At 43.9% G+C, this 15,892-nt stretch overlaps 1 protein-coding gene across 2 annotated transcripts in view; it reads left to right on the top strand.

Annotated features, from left to right (window-relative positions):
• The window catches only part of TTC39A (tetratricopeptide repeat domain 39A), a 112,427-nt gene that overhangs the window by 27,901 nt on the left and 68,634 nt on the right, over nt 1–15,892 (top strand). For both annotated transcript variants that reach the window (XM_019501325.1, XM_019501324.1), the window contains exons 3-4: nt 10,526–10,657; nt 12,494–12,570. In XM_019501325.1, the coding sequence (XP_019356870.1) occupies nt 10,526–10,657; nt 12,494–12,570 (209 nt within the window). The remainder of the gene's footprint in view (nt 1–10,525; nt 10,658–12,493; nt 12,571–15,892) is intronic.

Consider the following 15,892-nt stretch of genomic DNA (forward strand, 5'->3'; position numbering starts at 1 on the left):
AGTATCTGAAAACCAGTGGAAAATACTGGTTTTATTTCAGCTGTTAGCAAGAAGAGAGAGACTGCCAAGCAGAGGTGGACAGCATGTAGGAGGTGCAGAGTAAGGAGAGAGGTTGAGGGGAACTTAAGAAGCCAGACAAAGAACAGGAGGAAGAGAGAGAAGAAATGGTAACCAGCAAAGGCCACTTCTTTTAAAAGTAACCAACAAAGGCCAAAGGACCAGGTGGTTAGCAGGAAAAGGCTGATGAGGCTTAGCAAGCTGTCATCACCTGAGGGAGAGGACCAGAAGAAATTCCACCCAGCTAGTAGTATCTAATCACTAGAAGGCTGTTAGTGTGAGAACTATAGAAAAAAAAAGAGTTTCAAAGGCCAAGCTGATGAAATAAAACACCAAGCTGCATCCGACATACATGAGCCAGCAGAATCCAGCCCCTAAAACGATCGTGTGTGCCTATGAAAAGATTTCCCAGTGTCCAAATGAGAGACCGCTCACATCCAGGATTTTATGCAGAAAAAGTGGAAAGAATATTCAGCAAAGGATAGGCATAAAACAGGATAGCGTCCTGTCGTCTTGGAGACAAAATATGAAATGTGACTGAAAGACTGAGTAGGCTTAAGTCAGTGGGCAAGCTCCCCTGGTGATGGTGCATACCTGCACTAATGATATGCTTCATGTGATAACTCTCAGATTATAAATAACTTTAGAGAACTAAGAAGGGTTCTCAGAGAGGAATATCCAAGTGATCTTTTCAGGGTTCCTTCATGTACTGCACATGAAAGAAGGCAGAAAACAGGGGATTCTGGAAGTGATACCACTACTACTAGGTCAGTAGGGTAAGGTGAAGAGTTTGGCTTGGTGGAACATTGGTCCATGTTCTGGGGGGAAAAGGGATTGTATAGTTTGATTTCATTGTCAGTAGAAGGAGAAACAGTCTGCTAGTGGCCTGGATAGCCCAAGTGATTAGGAAGGCATTTGATTTACACTAGGCAGGATACAACTGGATGAATAAATCAGGATTTGCTTTAGCACAAAATCAGGAAGTAAAGAAAAAAATTCAACAAGGCACCAAGGGACTTGAGAAGAAATTATGTAATTGCCTGTAGGTTAATGCTAGGAGTCTGGATAATTAACAAGAGGAATTGGAATTGCTTGTTCATGAGCATGAATTTGACAAGAGTTGGTATTGCTGAAACCTGATGAGAAGATTTGCACGATTGGAATGTTAAGATCCCTGGTTACAGTCTATTCAAGAGGGATCAAATGAGCAAAAGGTGAGGGGGAGAGTGCCCGCCACACGAAAAGAGAGTTTCTGTTTCCAAGTCACTGGCCAGTTGGAAGCAAAATTGCCGTGTCCGTTTATGGATCGAAGTTTTAACTGGAAAAGAAAAAAGATAGAAGGAGATTATTGTCTGCTGTAGAACCGAATGACCAACTCCTAATGACCAGCACTTATTTATAATGTGTAGGGGAGGGAAAAATCCTGCTTTATCATGAGGAAGTCCATCTGAGCTATCAGGTCTCATGTTGCTGGTACTATACTTTAAAATTAAATGTGACAATTTCGTAGCTCAAGAAGAAATCCAACATGTATCCACCACAGGGGAATTTTGTATTAGGGGTCATCTTGAGGAATTGAAGAGGAATTGATCACACAATTACAAGTGAGTGGTTGCTTAGGTACATGCAGTTGTGACATGATTTCATTTGTCATGTGCAAATAGAATCAGATTTTACTTGGTGCTTTAAAAGGGCCAATTTAAAAAAACCTGAAAATTAATTAGGAACTAAATTTGCTGGAAGAAAGGATGTAAATAGAGAAATGTGAATGATAATTGAAAACTGAGTTAAGAGCATTTTCCTGGATGCTTCAAAAGCCACAGTTAAAAAGAAAGCTAGACAGGCTGAAAAAAAACCAGCCAGGCTTATTGAGGAAGTGAAAGCAGCAATAAAAAATAAGCACATGTAAAACTAACAGAAAAGGGGGAAGTTAATTGTACTGGTAGCAATTAATAGGAATTAGAAGCTAAAAATTGTAGAATATTGTTCTAGAAATCAAAAAGCCACAAAAAGTCATTTATGATTTGCCAAGGTCAGGATAAGAGGTTTTCTTTTCTTTTCTTTTTTTAAAGTATGGTCCTCACCATTAAAAATTCTCCTGGATAATTAAAACAGCCATTTATTCCGCACATAGAAGAGCTGACCCAAGCAGGGTGCAGGGCCTGGGGCAAATCAGCCCATGCAGGGCCCAGCCCCTGCTCCAATCTGGGCCTTGGACCCAAAGAAGCTACAGCCACCATGGGCAGCGGCGGCATTGGCGGAAGCGGGGAGAGAGAAGAGGGGTGGCAAGCGGCTGGATGTGGAGCCACTGCTGTGCCCTGCTCCATGGGGCCTTCCAAAGCGTGGGACCTGGGGCAGTCACCCTGGTTCATGCCCCCCTTAGGGACAGCTGTGCACATAGAGCTGGTCATGTGCCCTGTAGACCTTAATGATAAAGTAATCACCAAAGACCTGGGTTTTCCATTTCCCATGGAAAAATGGAAAACCCCTCACAGATTTTCCCTTTTAACTGAGAAAAAATACAGATTTTTCATTTTAACAGAGAAACTCATGGATTTTCCACTCTTGCAAAGAGCTCTTCCCCCTGCAAGGGACTGGGGGAGCAGGAGAAGGGCGGTCAGGCAGAGGGCACCATGTGGGTGGGGAGTGAGGGGCACCAGCAGGGCTTGGGTGGCCATGACTTGGGAGTGAGGGTCCAGGAGCAGCAGGAACTCTGATTTTTCCATGATAAAAACCCCCAAAATCTAATACCAAAATTTAGGGGTATTTAGAATTTATTTTATTATGGTGATTGAGGCACGGGTAGGCTTCCAAACTGCTTTAAAATTGTAAATATATCAATAAAACATTGTGTTCAATTGATACCTTTATAGATGATGGCATTTCATTTTAATTGAGGATTTTGGGGGTTTTAATCGGAGAATTTGCAATTTTTAACCAGAGAAAACCAGGATCTCTGGTCATCACTTAGTTGTCACTGGTGCCAGCTGTTCCATGCAAACTCAGATTAGTCTCAGTTTCACAGGTAATGCTAGCCTTCGTTTTACTGTCCCCTCATTTAACAGGCAGAGTCTGCTATATGTGGTTGGGACAAGTGTATTCATAACAAAGGACTCGTAACAATGCTGTTGCTCGTTGGAAATGGTAAAATTATCAGTCTAATGGAGAAAGGCAGAAGTGCCATTATATATTTCTGTTTTGTATTTCTGGAAAAATCAGGCAGTGTATTTGTATGACATGATATGATGATGAGATGTGTTCCATTCCAGAAGTAACTCAAGCTGATATTAAACAGCAGCAGCTATAAGTAAGAATAAAAAAATACACTGTTAAATCAGCAGGTCCAGACAATTTTGCTTTTAAAAGAGCTAGTCTGGTACCATTAATGGTAATTTTTAATGGCTTGAAAAACGGGGACAGTTCAGGCAATTGATAGAAAGCTTACACTGTGCCAGAATTTAAAAGATTAAAGGGGATGAACCAAGTGTTACAGAGTGCCCGTCTGGGGGATGCTTGCTCTGTAACACTGGAGCTGTGTCTGATATCTGAGAATACCCCTTCAAGCCAGCCCAAGGCTTGCAGTCCTTCACCCTCCGTGGTTTTCGAGGGCCATGACTCAAGGAGCTAGCATCCAGTTTCGCTCCTGAGAGAGGGACTTGGCCTAGTCTTGGGGTGCCCTATGGCAGCCCACCGTTCCAAGCAGCATAGCAGACAGTCTCTTCGGTAAAGCATCCACTGGTGTAGAGGCCAGCCAGCCAGAGGTTCTCTGCTTTTATAAAAGGGGTGAAGTAGTTGCTCTGTCCCAGGTTCAGCCTGCACAGCCCTGATCGCCCCCAAAGGTACTCAGATGTTCCCTTCTAGCTTTTTCCAGCTTCCCAGAGCTCTTCCAACTTCTTTCAGTTCCTCTCAGTCTCTTCTGGCCCCAGACCTGCCAGACTGCTTTTTCCAGCCTACTCTCCTTTTTGTCACGTTTATCTCCTGTGGACACCTCCTGGGTGTTGGCCTCTAATCCTTGCCAGTACAAATACATCCACTCAAGACTATTGATGCTAAAGGTCTATTTTCTCTCCTTAAGCCAGCATTGGCACTTAACCCTTTCTTCTCTGTACACAGGTTAGGAATTTACCCAAGCCATACAATATTATAACAACAACATAGTCATAGTTAGCAGAAATAGTGCAATAAAGCACGTAGCCATTACACCAGGTAATTATAGGCCTGAGAGACTGACTTTGGCTTTGATTCCAGGCAGAATAACAGTATGGCTAACACAGGATTTGAGTAATAAGAAATTACCGAGGGAACTACAATCAGTGCCCTTCAGTTCAGGTTATGGTAAATAGTTTGAAAGGATCTAGTTTGATACAGTTTTTTATGAGATGACAAGTTTGGGCTCCCACCCAGCTGTCTCTCCCCCATTGCTTCATCTGCCACAGCAGCAGCAGCTCTAGGTTCTGCTTCTGTTTCCTGCTCTGCCCCCAGCTGCTAAGAAGTTGGACAGCCCTGTAATAGAAAATAGGTGACCCATCATCAAGGGACAAAGCACAAATGAGTTTGATCACTTGACAAAACAGGTGCAAACAAGCTGGGTATGTTTCAGCATGACTCAGTGTATGGTTATATATTAAGGAGCAAAGAATGCAGGCCATTGTTGCAAGGTGGGATACTTTACCTTGGGAACCAGTGACTGAAGATGACTTTGGGCTCCATGTGGATAAATAGCTGAACAGAAACTTGCAGTGCATTGCAGTGCCCAAAAGCAGTAATGCTTTATAAGCACTGCTTGGCTGTATAAGCAGAAGGATCTGCAGTAAGAGTAATACTTCCTCTGAGCACTGGTGCAAACACTACTGGAGTACTGTGTCCATGTTTCAGAGATTTTGAAAATTTGGAAAGGGGTCAGAAAAGTCACGAGAACCATGAAAGTATGGAGAATGGGACCTTTTAGTGAGAAACTTGAGATGAATTTATTCAGCATATCAGAGTGGAAGTTTAAAAGGTGATTTGACTGGAGCCTACAGCCACCTCCATGGAGAATATACATTTGATAACAGAGTAGTCATCAGTCTTGCATGCAAAGGTATGGTAGGAGCCCATGCTGGTTATTGAAGCTAGACAAAATAAGAGTATTGGTAAGTTGCATCTTTTTAAGTGATAAATTGGGACAACTTGCTAAGGGCTGTGGTGGATTCCCATCACTGGCAATTATTACATTGCTTTTGTCAGTTGAGTTAAAATAGGTGTGTGTAGCTCCTGCCATTCTTTTAAGATGGTTTCAAAAGTTCAAATTAAACTGCTTTATGGAAACTAGTAGTTGCTGCCTTCACTACAGACGCATGTGAAGGCATTCAAGAGTTTGAATCATGTGGGCAGAGGTGCCTTTCTGGGAAGTGTTTTAGTAGGGACGTGTGTCTGAGGGGGAGAGGCAAGAAGCAACTCGAGACAGAGCCTAAACAAACCTGATGTACGGCTTAGAGCAAGGCTGAGAGGCCTTTTTGATAAGGTGCTGACAGAAGCAACCTGGGGCTATAACCAAGGGGACGGTCACCTGTTGTTTGATCTTTCCTGAGCTCAAGGAAGTAGGAATCATGCTTCCTATAAATAAACATGTTTGCTTGAAATATCTGACTGCGTCGCCTCTCCTCATAACTAGAACATCCTCTAAATGTTGACCAAATGTTCAGATCAATGTTATGTTAGGACCACAATAGGTGTGGTTTCCAAAAAAATATGCTCTATTACTTGAACTCAGGGATTAATTTGTGGAGGTCTTATAGTCCGTTTTCTTCAGGTGGTCACAGCGCTTTCTGGCCTTAAAATTAGAGTAGTGGGGAATATTTGGATGAAAGAGATGCAACAGATGTATGTCCGTCTATGTTAGCTGATCAACATGGAAGCTTTTTGCAGGAACATGCCTGCCATCCTCAGAGGAAAAGTTTCTTGGATTCAGGGGGGGGAGTTTATGCTCAAACAAACAAAAACATTTCACAATAGCCATTAAGCCAGTGGTCAAGACAATCACCTGGAATGAGGACAACCCAAATCCCAGTTCTTGCTGGGCCCAGTTCAGTCCAGAAACCTGAATCATGGGGATAGAAATCTGCCTTATATTCTAACATTTGTTGAGTTAGAACGTTGCATTATGGCGATTACATCATACTTGGCAACCAATAGACGCATGGTATCACTCATAATTGCATAAAGATTTTACATCTTTCATTCCATGAGGTGTTATCAACTGCAGGGCTGTTTCAGGCTATGGGCAGACCTAATATCTTCTGTAAAAGGGGTAATATATACTTCTGTAATATATGCCGTTACACTGAGACTGCTGCATGTGCATGCTCTAGTAGTATAACACGTTAGCTACATCTCTGTAACTCTTAACCCTGTATCCTTGCAGAAGCACATGGATGTGAAAATGTCATAAAGCAGAGGTTCCTGAACTTTTCTTACTTTACCAGCAGCCCACGTATCCCTTCCAGCATACATTTTATATTTTAACCCCTTAAGTGCTGCTGATGATTATGATGATGATGATTATTTTTATTATAATGAAAATTAAATTTGCCACTATACAATTTCTCCCACATACTCCCCAGAGGTGCCTTGCATATCCCCAGGGGTATGCATACCACAGTTTGGGAACCTCTATCATAGATCAATGAAAAAGCAAATTAACTTTCAGATTTACTGTTTGCGTCAAGTCACGTAAGAGTATTTGTATGAATGTGTATGTGTTTAAAAAACAAAAAGACTTGATTACATTCTCACTATTTTAGTTTTTTGTGTAGTGCATTAGTACTCACATTGTTACCTATGATTAGTGTCATAGGTAACAATATGAGAAATTGGGCAACATCTAAAATAGTTGCATTTTTGTTCCCCTAAATGATGCAAGGAAAAACATGTATTGATTGGGTGTTACCTTGTAAAATATTAACTATAACATAGATGAAACTATTGATTTGGCAGGGAATGGTCTGGAATTGGAATTTGAAAAGTCAAATTCCTTACAGCTGTCTAGTAAAACAAGAGTACAAATTCCCTTCTCAATGTACTGAACACAACATTTGTCTTCCTGAAGCAAGATTTATTATGGACTATTAAATGCCCTCACTGGGCTTTACATTTGGAACTCTGAAAAGTAAACATGGGGTGAACAAAGGCTCCCCTAATTCCTCTAGGGGCATTTAGATGGAAACACTTCATCAAGCTGCTCTTTTACAGTACGTGCATTATTTGTTTTCTCCTTAGCCGGCTACTTAAGCTGTCTAGGTAGAGTAAGTCTGGGCAGAGCTGAGCTGGCTCCATTCCTCTTAAAAGTCACTTTTCTGGTGTTTGCTGATTTCTGGGTTTCTCCTCTTATGTCTTGTTCTCCTAGCACTCACAACAGTGAGCTAAGGAGAGTACTGTGTTTTAGGTTTCTTTTCTTCCCCTCCCCTCGTCTCCTTCCCCCCACCTGCACCCCCAGTTTAGGGGAACGTTGTTGAATGACTTAAAGGCATTGTGCAACTCAACGTTAAGGATGAGTTTAAGGATAACCCTGACTAATCAATGTAATAAAGATGTAGGCTGCAAAACTCATATGCATGTGTGCTCCCCATGACTTCATAGAGGTATGCTGCAAACAGGCAGAAGGAGAGAATTTTGTTATTAGTCTTCTGTGCCTTAGGGAGGGTTGCAGCAGCCGCATGTAATATTATTTCTTAGCTGTACATGCAATGCATTTTACCCCCTGGTCTCAATGCACTTTGCAGCAGAAGTTGGATTATTCTCCCCATTTTGCAGATTGGGTACTTGAGGGACAGGGCAGTGAGGAGAATTGCTCAGTAAGTGACAAAGCCAGGAAAAGAGCAGATGTTGTCTGGGTCCCAGCTCTGTGCTCTATCCACTAGAACACATTAAGCTGAATATGACAGCTGTTGTTGTGTGGAATGAAGAGCCACCATGAAAACTCAGGGTTTCCTGAGTGCAGTTCAGGTGGTATCTGTGCTGTATAGGTAAAGCATGCACATGAATTACACCAGGCACAGTTAATATGACAAATTCCACTTTTCCTGTCAAGCCTATAATAAAGGATAGAGCTAATCTGCATTTGTGTTGTAATGGATAAAAAATCAGTAGCCCTGCTTGAAGTTCATTGCTAATACAGGGATTACCTAAAACCAAGATAATTTCCTCACCCACAGAGCCAACCATGGGTGCCTACAGATGTTTGGGGTGCCACTCTAACTCATGGCACTTTACATAAAGTGCCATGAGTTAGATCCCCACCCTGCCCCGACCCAATAGACATATAGACATTCGCCTGTTGGGTCAAGGGGCCTGGAGCCTGTCTGCACCAGCCCTGCCCAGTAGGTGGGGGTGCTCCAGCAGCTTCCTTGGAGACTGCTGGACCACCCCTCTCCCCAGTGCCTCCCCCACATCCCCCCCACTGGCTCTGGGGCTGTCAGCAGAGGAGGGAGGGAGAAGGGGTCAGTGGCACAGAGCTGCTAGCTGCTTTTGATTGGCCAGAGCTGTGGGGGGAGGGGGGGAGGGTGGAACAGAGCCCTCTTGCATCGTGGGCCTGGTCTGGCTCCCCCCATTACCCCAGTTGGGGTATTTTGGAGGAGCCCTTGAGGTGAGGGGGCCCCGTTCTACCTCTTCCCCCCAGCTCTGGCCATTCAGAAGTAGGCAAGTAGCTCCCTGCTTCTGCTTCCTCTCCCTCCTTTCCTGACAGTCGTGGGGGCAAGCGTCGGCCCAGCCACACCCTGGCACAAAAAATTACTCCTGGAGGGACACAAGTTCCCTAAGATGTTTTGTTTAGAGTGCCTTCATGTAATATTTCATTTGAACAGGGTTAATTTTTTGCATGCTTGTCCATTTTAAAAGCTCTCTGCAGCTGTGCATAAGTTTAGTCACGGCTGTAGAGTGCTTTCAGGGGCCTGATCCTATGGCAAATGTCACTGGCATAAGCCTCTGCTCAGTTCATGTCTCACCTTCCAGGTCTGCTTACCTTTATTTCTTCTTTCCATACTCACCCTTCTGCTGTCTGTGTGCATATACACAGATATGCCTGGGCAGGAAGAATGTGTGCTTCCACCAACACTACTCTGTTTGCACCTCTCTCATGGTTGGGGTAGAAGGCCAGCATCCTCCAGCAGCAAAATATATGGACAAACCAACTGATGCAATAGGACATATTATTGAGGAAAAGGGTATCATCCTACCTCTGCCTCCTACCCTTGAAAAATCCTTGCCATTTAGAACAATCTAAATTCCCAAACTACACAGCAAAAACTTTTAACAGTATTTTTATAAGCCCCAGGACAGGGGTACCTTCTCCTTGGCAAGCGGGACTGAGAATTATCCATAGAGGAAGTGAAGTCTGTCAAAGGCAGGAACCCATCCCAATGCACTCTCCAACCTACTGAAAGTATATTCCATAAGCTGAAAATCTCCTCCCTATTCATACTGCACTTCCTAGACTGGATCATTGTTTCCCAGTAAGGCATTGTGTGGCCCATTTGTGGGGGCTGATAACGCATGGATGTTGGGAGAATGCTGTCTTATTAACAATGTAAGAGCATGCACTCGAGAGAATCTCGTGGCTGCCAGAAGCAATGCGGGCACTGAGTGCCCTTGGTAGCTGCTTAATCTCTTCATTTCTTGCCAGTAATTTTTATTTCTCTCTCTAGCATAAGTGATGTCTGAAATCCTGTGGAAGATTTTTCAAGTAGGGTAAATTGGGGGTGGAAGATTGGCAAAATAGGACTGAAGAAAAAGGCTTGAGGCATTTGGCTAAACCTGTCACTGTTTTCAAACAAAGATCTGTTTCCTTCTGCATCTATATTGGCCACAACTGTAATGTTGAGTTACCCTCTTGAAGATTTGGCTATAAGGAACTCTCCCAATGTAGGATGATGGCATGGTTTGCAGTACACATCACTGTTCTCAGTAGAGAGTTCATGACAAAAATGCTCCAAACAAAATAACATCAGAGCTAATCATGTATGGCCTCTGCATTGACCAGTATGCCAGGTGTCTGTACTGTGCCCTTTGCTTTATTGAGGGTAATGCTGTTGAAGTGAGTTGCTGTGTGGAACTAAACCTGTTTGCATTTCCAACTTAAGTTGCTCCTTTGTGGGTATACCCCAGGGGTGGGCAAAATGTGGCCTATGGGTCAGATGCAGCCCGCCAGGCCATTTTTTCTGGCCCGCGGGGCCCCTAAAAATTTTAGAAAATTAGTATTTATCAGCCCCTGGCTGCCCCATGCAGCCCTTGATGGCTTGCCAAAACTCAGTAAGTGGCCCTCCACCCAAAATAATTGCCTGCCCCTGGTGGTACCCTGTATGTGTTTGATCTGTAACACATCATCCAGACCTGAGTCTGTCAGAATAATGTGGTCTTGGAGTGTGGTGTGTGCATGAAAATTAATACTGAAATTGAATCAGCCGTGCTTTTATGCTTCATGGATTCCTTACAGAACTACGCACAGTATGTATCATGCTCTGACGTATGCCACCATGCTGGAAATGCAAGCTATGATGACCTTTGACCCTCAAGACATAGTGAATGCAGGAAACACAATGAAAGAAGCTCAAGCCACCTGTCAAAAGTAAGTACAAAAAGGTGCATTGACAAGCAGAACCATCTCTCAAGTACTGAAATGTGTAAATGAGCATGGGCATGTCATGGGTTTCTTCCTGTTGGAAACTAGAACACAAGGGGAAGTGTTTAGGTGGCTGCATGAAAGGGTGTACACCTGCTATTAGTGCCTTTGCTTGTTAAAGCCAATATACCTCTGCCCTGTTGCTGAACTTCGTCTATCTCTTTGTCCTCGTTCATTTATGTTTCTTTCTCTCTAGTCATGTTTCCTTAACACTGACAAAGATGTTGCTCTAGTAATAAATGTAAGTGATATTAATTGTGGATTCCAAGCCAAACCGCAGTGAATAGCTGACTGTAACTAATTAATTTGGTAATAAACAATTGACACACAAGATTTCTGAACTCCTTCAGGGAGTAGGAATGTCCTACCCTGCTGTTTTGAAACAAGGTTTGCATAGCACTGTACTATAGCATAGCACTATAGGCCAGTACACACTGATGAACAACATCCTTCAGGCTAGCTCTAGAACAGGTCATCTGTTTGAATGTAGCTTGTCTGTAAATGTGCAGGTGCTGTTTTGGTAACACAGGCTAATTTCAGGTTTTACAAGAAAAATGATGAATGGGAAGCATAGCAAATTATTGCCAAATAACTTACTGTTTTCTTAATACTCCATTATTTGCACAATCTTTGCAGTATCATATCATATTTGTTATGTCAGTGAAGGGAATTAAGAAAAGTCCGGAGTTTAATTACCTCTTCAGGCACCTACCATGGCTCAAACAAGGGGCAAGGACGTAAATGACATCAGATGTCTGAGATTCAGATCAGCCTGCTGGCCAGCATCTTAAAAGGCCTTGCATGGTAGGGATAAACATAAAGTCCTTTCTTCTTGGGCTTTAGCCAGTATGCTGTGGTTTTGGGAGTGTATCGAGTCCTTCATGCTGTGGTCCGTTATTTGGACTAGTGAGCACCTTCTATGGTGGAATTGAGAAACACTGGCACTCTTTTGAAAGCCACTGTTTGGCCACGTGCTTCTGAAACATTGTTTTGGTCACAGACAGGCTCCCAGTTAGCATCTATCTCTACACTCTCTTTTTTTGGGAAGAATATTGAGAAGGCTGTAGCAAGGTAATAAAAATTACCAGATTTCCTGTTCAAACTATCTTTGAGATCAATTCTGCAAGGTACTGAATCCTCTTGAGGAAACTGCAGAACTTTTCATATTTGATAGAAATTTCATTATAACTGAAACAACGTTGAACTCCTCTTTTCCCCTATGCAGAAACAGTCAAGCAAAAAACCCTACTCCATGGTTTCTTTGTGTGCATAAAGGAAAAGAAACAGATTCCCATGAAGTCCACTAAGGACTTCTTTTCTCAGGCTTCTACATGGAAGGCACCCAGATACCCAGCGAATGACAGCAGAACAGTGCCCATGTATTGATAGCCCTACCTCATCAGTAGTGTGATTGATGTCACTGTGTTTGTAGAATAAGGTGATAGTCAACACCTGTGAATTTCTGGCCCATTTGAGCAGATGTCCAAGACTGATGTTTTTATTGTCATGGCTACAGCTAAAAGTGTGTTACATAAGGGTGAAAAAAAGAAATACCTGAGAAGACTAGTTGTGCTGGAAGATGTGAATGTTGTGGGATATGCACTATTTATAACACTTTTGACATCTTCTGTTTCATGTCTCCGCATTTCTGATGCAATTTACAACATAAAAGATGGACATGGCCATGGTTTGTGTGGGCTGGAGATCTGTTTGGGGCTGAATGCTATAGTTTTCCTGTGACTGCTTTGTGTTGAGAATGGTCCAAATTTTATTTTTCTTTAGGTTTCGGAAGAAATCCACTGTAGCGGATTCCTTTAACAACCTTGTACATAGACAGAATCTCGAACACTTTACCGAAGGTAATGTCGCCTCTGGTTCAGATCATGCTGCTTTTTTCTGTGCCTTTCACTGGCAGGAGTATGCAGGCCTGCACACTATATACTGATTCAGTGGGGTGGGGAGGTTGGGAGTCTTTTTTAAGCATTTGTCAAAGGACACCTTGGGCTTTGTTGGCATTCAAGGGTGATGGGTTTGACCTTTGGAGGTAGAGTGCCCCTCTCTGCAGTACCGTCAAAGCCAAAATCAGTGGAGGTAGCTGATCTGGAACATCCCAGATTTCATTGAGAAGCATCTGCTGGCACCTTTTTCTCCACAAGCCTCCCTCAGCTGTTAGCTGACAGGATTCCTAGGTCTGTTCATCTTTCACTCATGCGGCAAAGCCCATCGTACCTTTGCAGATACACAGAGGTGGAGTGACTCAGTGTAGTTTGCTGCCAGGAATTGTAATTACACTGTTTGATGTGACTGGTTTCAGGGAGTGAGAGCCTTGTGGGATGGGCACCACATGCATTTAAATAAATATGTCCATAAACAACTAACCTGATTTGCATATGGGCAACTTGGTCCATCTGGTACTAGACTGAGTTTAAAAGACTATGTAGTATTAGTAATATCTTTAATGCAGATGAGTCATGGGTTGGTACACAACTGGATTAAATGAACTATGGTCATGTGACTAGAAGGATAGTATTATAGCTCATCAGATGAAGGGGCAATACTGCTAAATAGTTTTTGTCTCATGATGTTGTTTTTCATGGTGCTGAGTTGTAATTGGTTACAGAAGCAGTGTGTATTAGAAGCAGCATGTATATGTATTCCAAGTAATTTAGATAAACACTCCACACAATACTTTGCCTTGCTAATCATTTGCTGAAGAGGATCTTATGACCCTGTCTTGGGAATTGACTGTAAAGTTTGGGAGTTGAAGATTAGTTGCTATATTGACAACCCAAAATATACAACTATCAGGACACGGGCATTGAAAAATCATGAGATTGGCAAAGAAAAAAATTGCAACCTTTAGAAAAATCTGTTAATATTGGGGCTCTTTTTATTTGTGTTGTAGCTTCTGAGTCAATAGAGGGACCCTGCCCCCATCATGTTTTCAGACTTCTCCATAACAAGGGCTAGAAATATTGGGGATGCCATAAAGGGACTGCAAAGGCCAACTCCTCCTCCTCAAATGTACTGTATAAATGTGCTAGTAAGACAACACGGAATACTTTTAATGTTAATACTAAATGATACATCTTCAGAAAGCCACAGAACTGTTTTAGAAATTTCTGTTTTTGTGTGATGCCCAGTTTCTCAGTGTTCACGTACAGTGCAGCGTTCATATGCAATTCTTGTGTACTTATTAAAATTTCATCCTGTTATCTTTCTCATAATGGCATTTAGCATGTGTGACGGGAGTACTACTATCGGAGCCTCTCCGGGTGTGGCCCTGCCCTCCTGTAATGGGCCAACCGCCTGCTTACTTTCCTGCCATGCCTTGATCTTATTCGATTAATAGATTATTGTAATCAGCGGGAGGCTGCCCATTTCTACGCACCCAGTGACAGGGGGCGCTACCTGCGGCTCCTTTTCCTCCCCTACACTGCAGCCCAAGCCTTGCAGATGGTGCTGATGTGATCTGACCAGGGCCCTGTTATGTCTTGGCCCCCCTCTTGCTCTCAGGGCTCCTCGCCACCCCCCCTCTCGCTCTTGGGCTGGGGCCAACGCACCCCAAAGATGCTGTGCCCTCTCAGGCGCCAGGACCCCCACGCTACTGTGGAGTCGCTATGAGGCCTCCTCCAACCCCTAATAGCCTCACCCGGTCCTCCGGTAAACAGTAAACACAAAGCACAAAGCCCCTGGGCTATAACGTGAAGCTAAACCGTCTGGTCAAACAACATTTGATCCCTACCGGGAAAATACTCCAGCCCATGGCAGCAACCAGTGGATACTCACGCATTCACTCCTTGCCCTTCTCCCTGCACTGGCTGAGCTCCCCACTCTTTGGCTGCCAGAGGGGAACTGCCACCCTGGCCTCCTGCCTGGGTTTAAGAAGGGCTAAGCCTTGCCCCTTCCTGTCAGCAGGTTTCCCTGGTTGCCCCAGTAACCAGCACCTGTGCTGCCCTGGTGACTGGCAGCTGCGCCTCCCCCTTCTCACTGCTAGGGGCCTCTCTTGAGCCGTCCCTGTTCTCAGGCGCAGGGCATCTAAGTGCTCTGTGATGGCATGCATAACACTTTGGATTTCCAGAGCATTAACATTAAGTAATCCTCACAATGTCCCTGTGAGGCAAGTAAATGGCGAGATCCTTATTTTACAGGTTGAGAACTAAAGCACTGAAACTAAATGACTGTACAAAGAGTGGTATCAGGATTAGAAGTCAGGAAGGGCCAAGCAAGCTTTCCTTCCTGGTGTGGGAGGTCACACTTGCCGGGGTCAGAGAACAGCTTAGTCTATTTAGGTCCCAGGTGAGCAAACCATTTAATTGAACAGATGAGCATTTCTGTCCCTATGAAGTACTGTATTAAAACATGTGTTGCAAGGCTTTGACAAATAGGGACGGGATCCCTCATTTGCTTTAAAGGAAGTACTTAAGTGTTTTGTTGAATTGAGGCTGTAGGCCATGGGCTCATGTACATGCCATGATTTTTGCCCTTTCGTGCACTGTAACTGCGTGTCTGTTTGCACAAGCGGGATTTCCCGATGCTTTAAAAGTGTTTCTTGTGCATTAAACTAAAACTCCTTGGATATAGTTTAGTTTGGCTTGCTGGGAATTCGTGTCACGTCTATGGAATTGTTGCATGCAAACACAAAGGCACTTAAACTCTGCGTGCAGATGAAATGAGAGGCATGTGTGTATGACAATTTAAAGCGAGCTAAGTGCTTTTGCACAGCTTTAATGGTGTCAGTGTTTTCATGCCTCAGTGGCTCATGCGTTCCAGCTGCTGTAGGAAATTTAGCAGTGTAACGTGCCTTAAATGACTTGGGGTGCAGCAAACTAAGACTCCTTTGAGGAGTTTGTTTGCTGCCCCTATAGCCACGAAGCGAAGTACCAGGCTCCATGCATCTCCATGTCTCTGCAGCAAGCCCTGCAAGCAGCCTGGCAGCAACCCGGGAAAGCAGGCTCTGCTCAAGAAAAGCGATGAGCCTGATCTTTTTTTTCTTCCCTGGAGCCTGCCAGTCTGCCTGAGTTGCGTGGGGGCTTGATGCTTCCCTCTGTGGCTGCAGTGCCCCCCAGGGCTGCCCGAGCCAGGTGCCTGCAGGCGGGTGCTGTCTGGGGGTGGTGTGCTGCTACCACGGAGAAAAGCACCAGCCCCCTCCACCCCCACCCCCCCACAGCCCAGCGACTG

Source organism: Gavialis gangeticus, unplaced genomic scaffold (assembly GCF_001723915.1).
Source record: "Gavialis gangeticus isolate Ggan-Ray unplaced genomic scaffold, GavGan_comp1, whole genome shotgun sequence".
NCBI classification, from domain to species: Eukaryota; Metazoa; Chordata; order Crocodylia; family Gavialidae; genus Gavialis; species Gavialis gangeticus.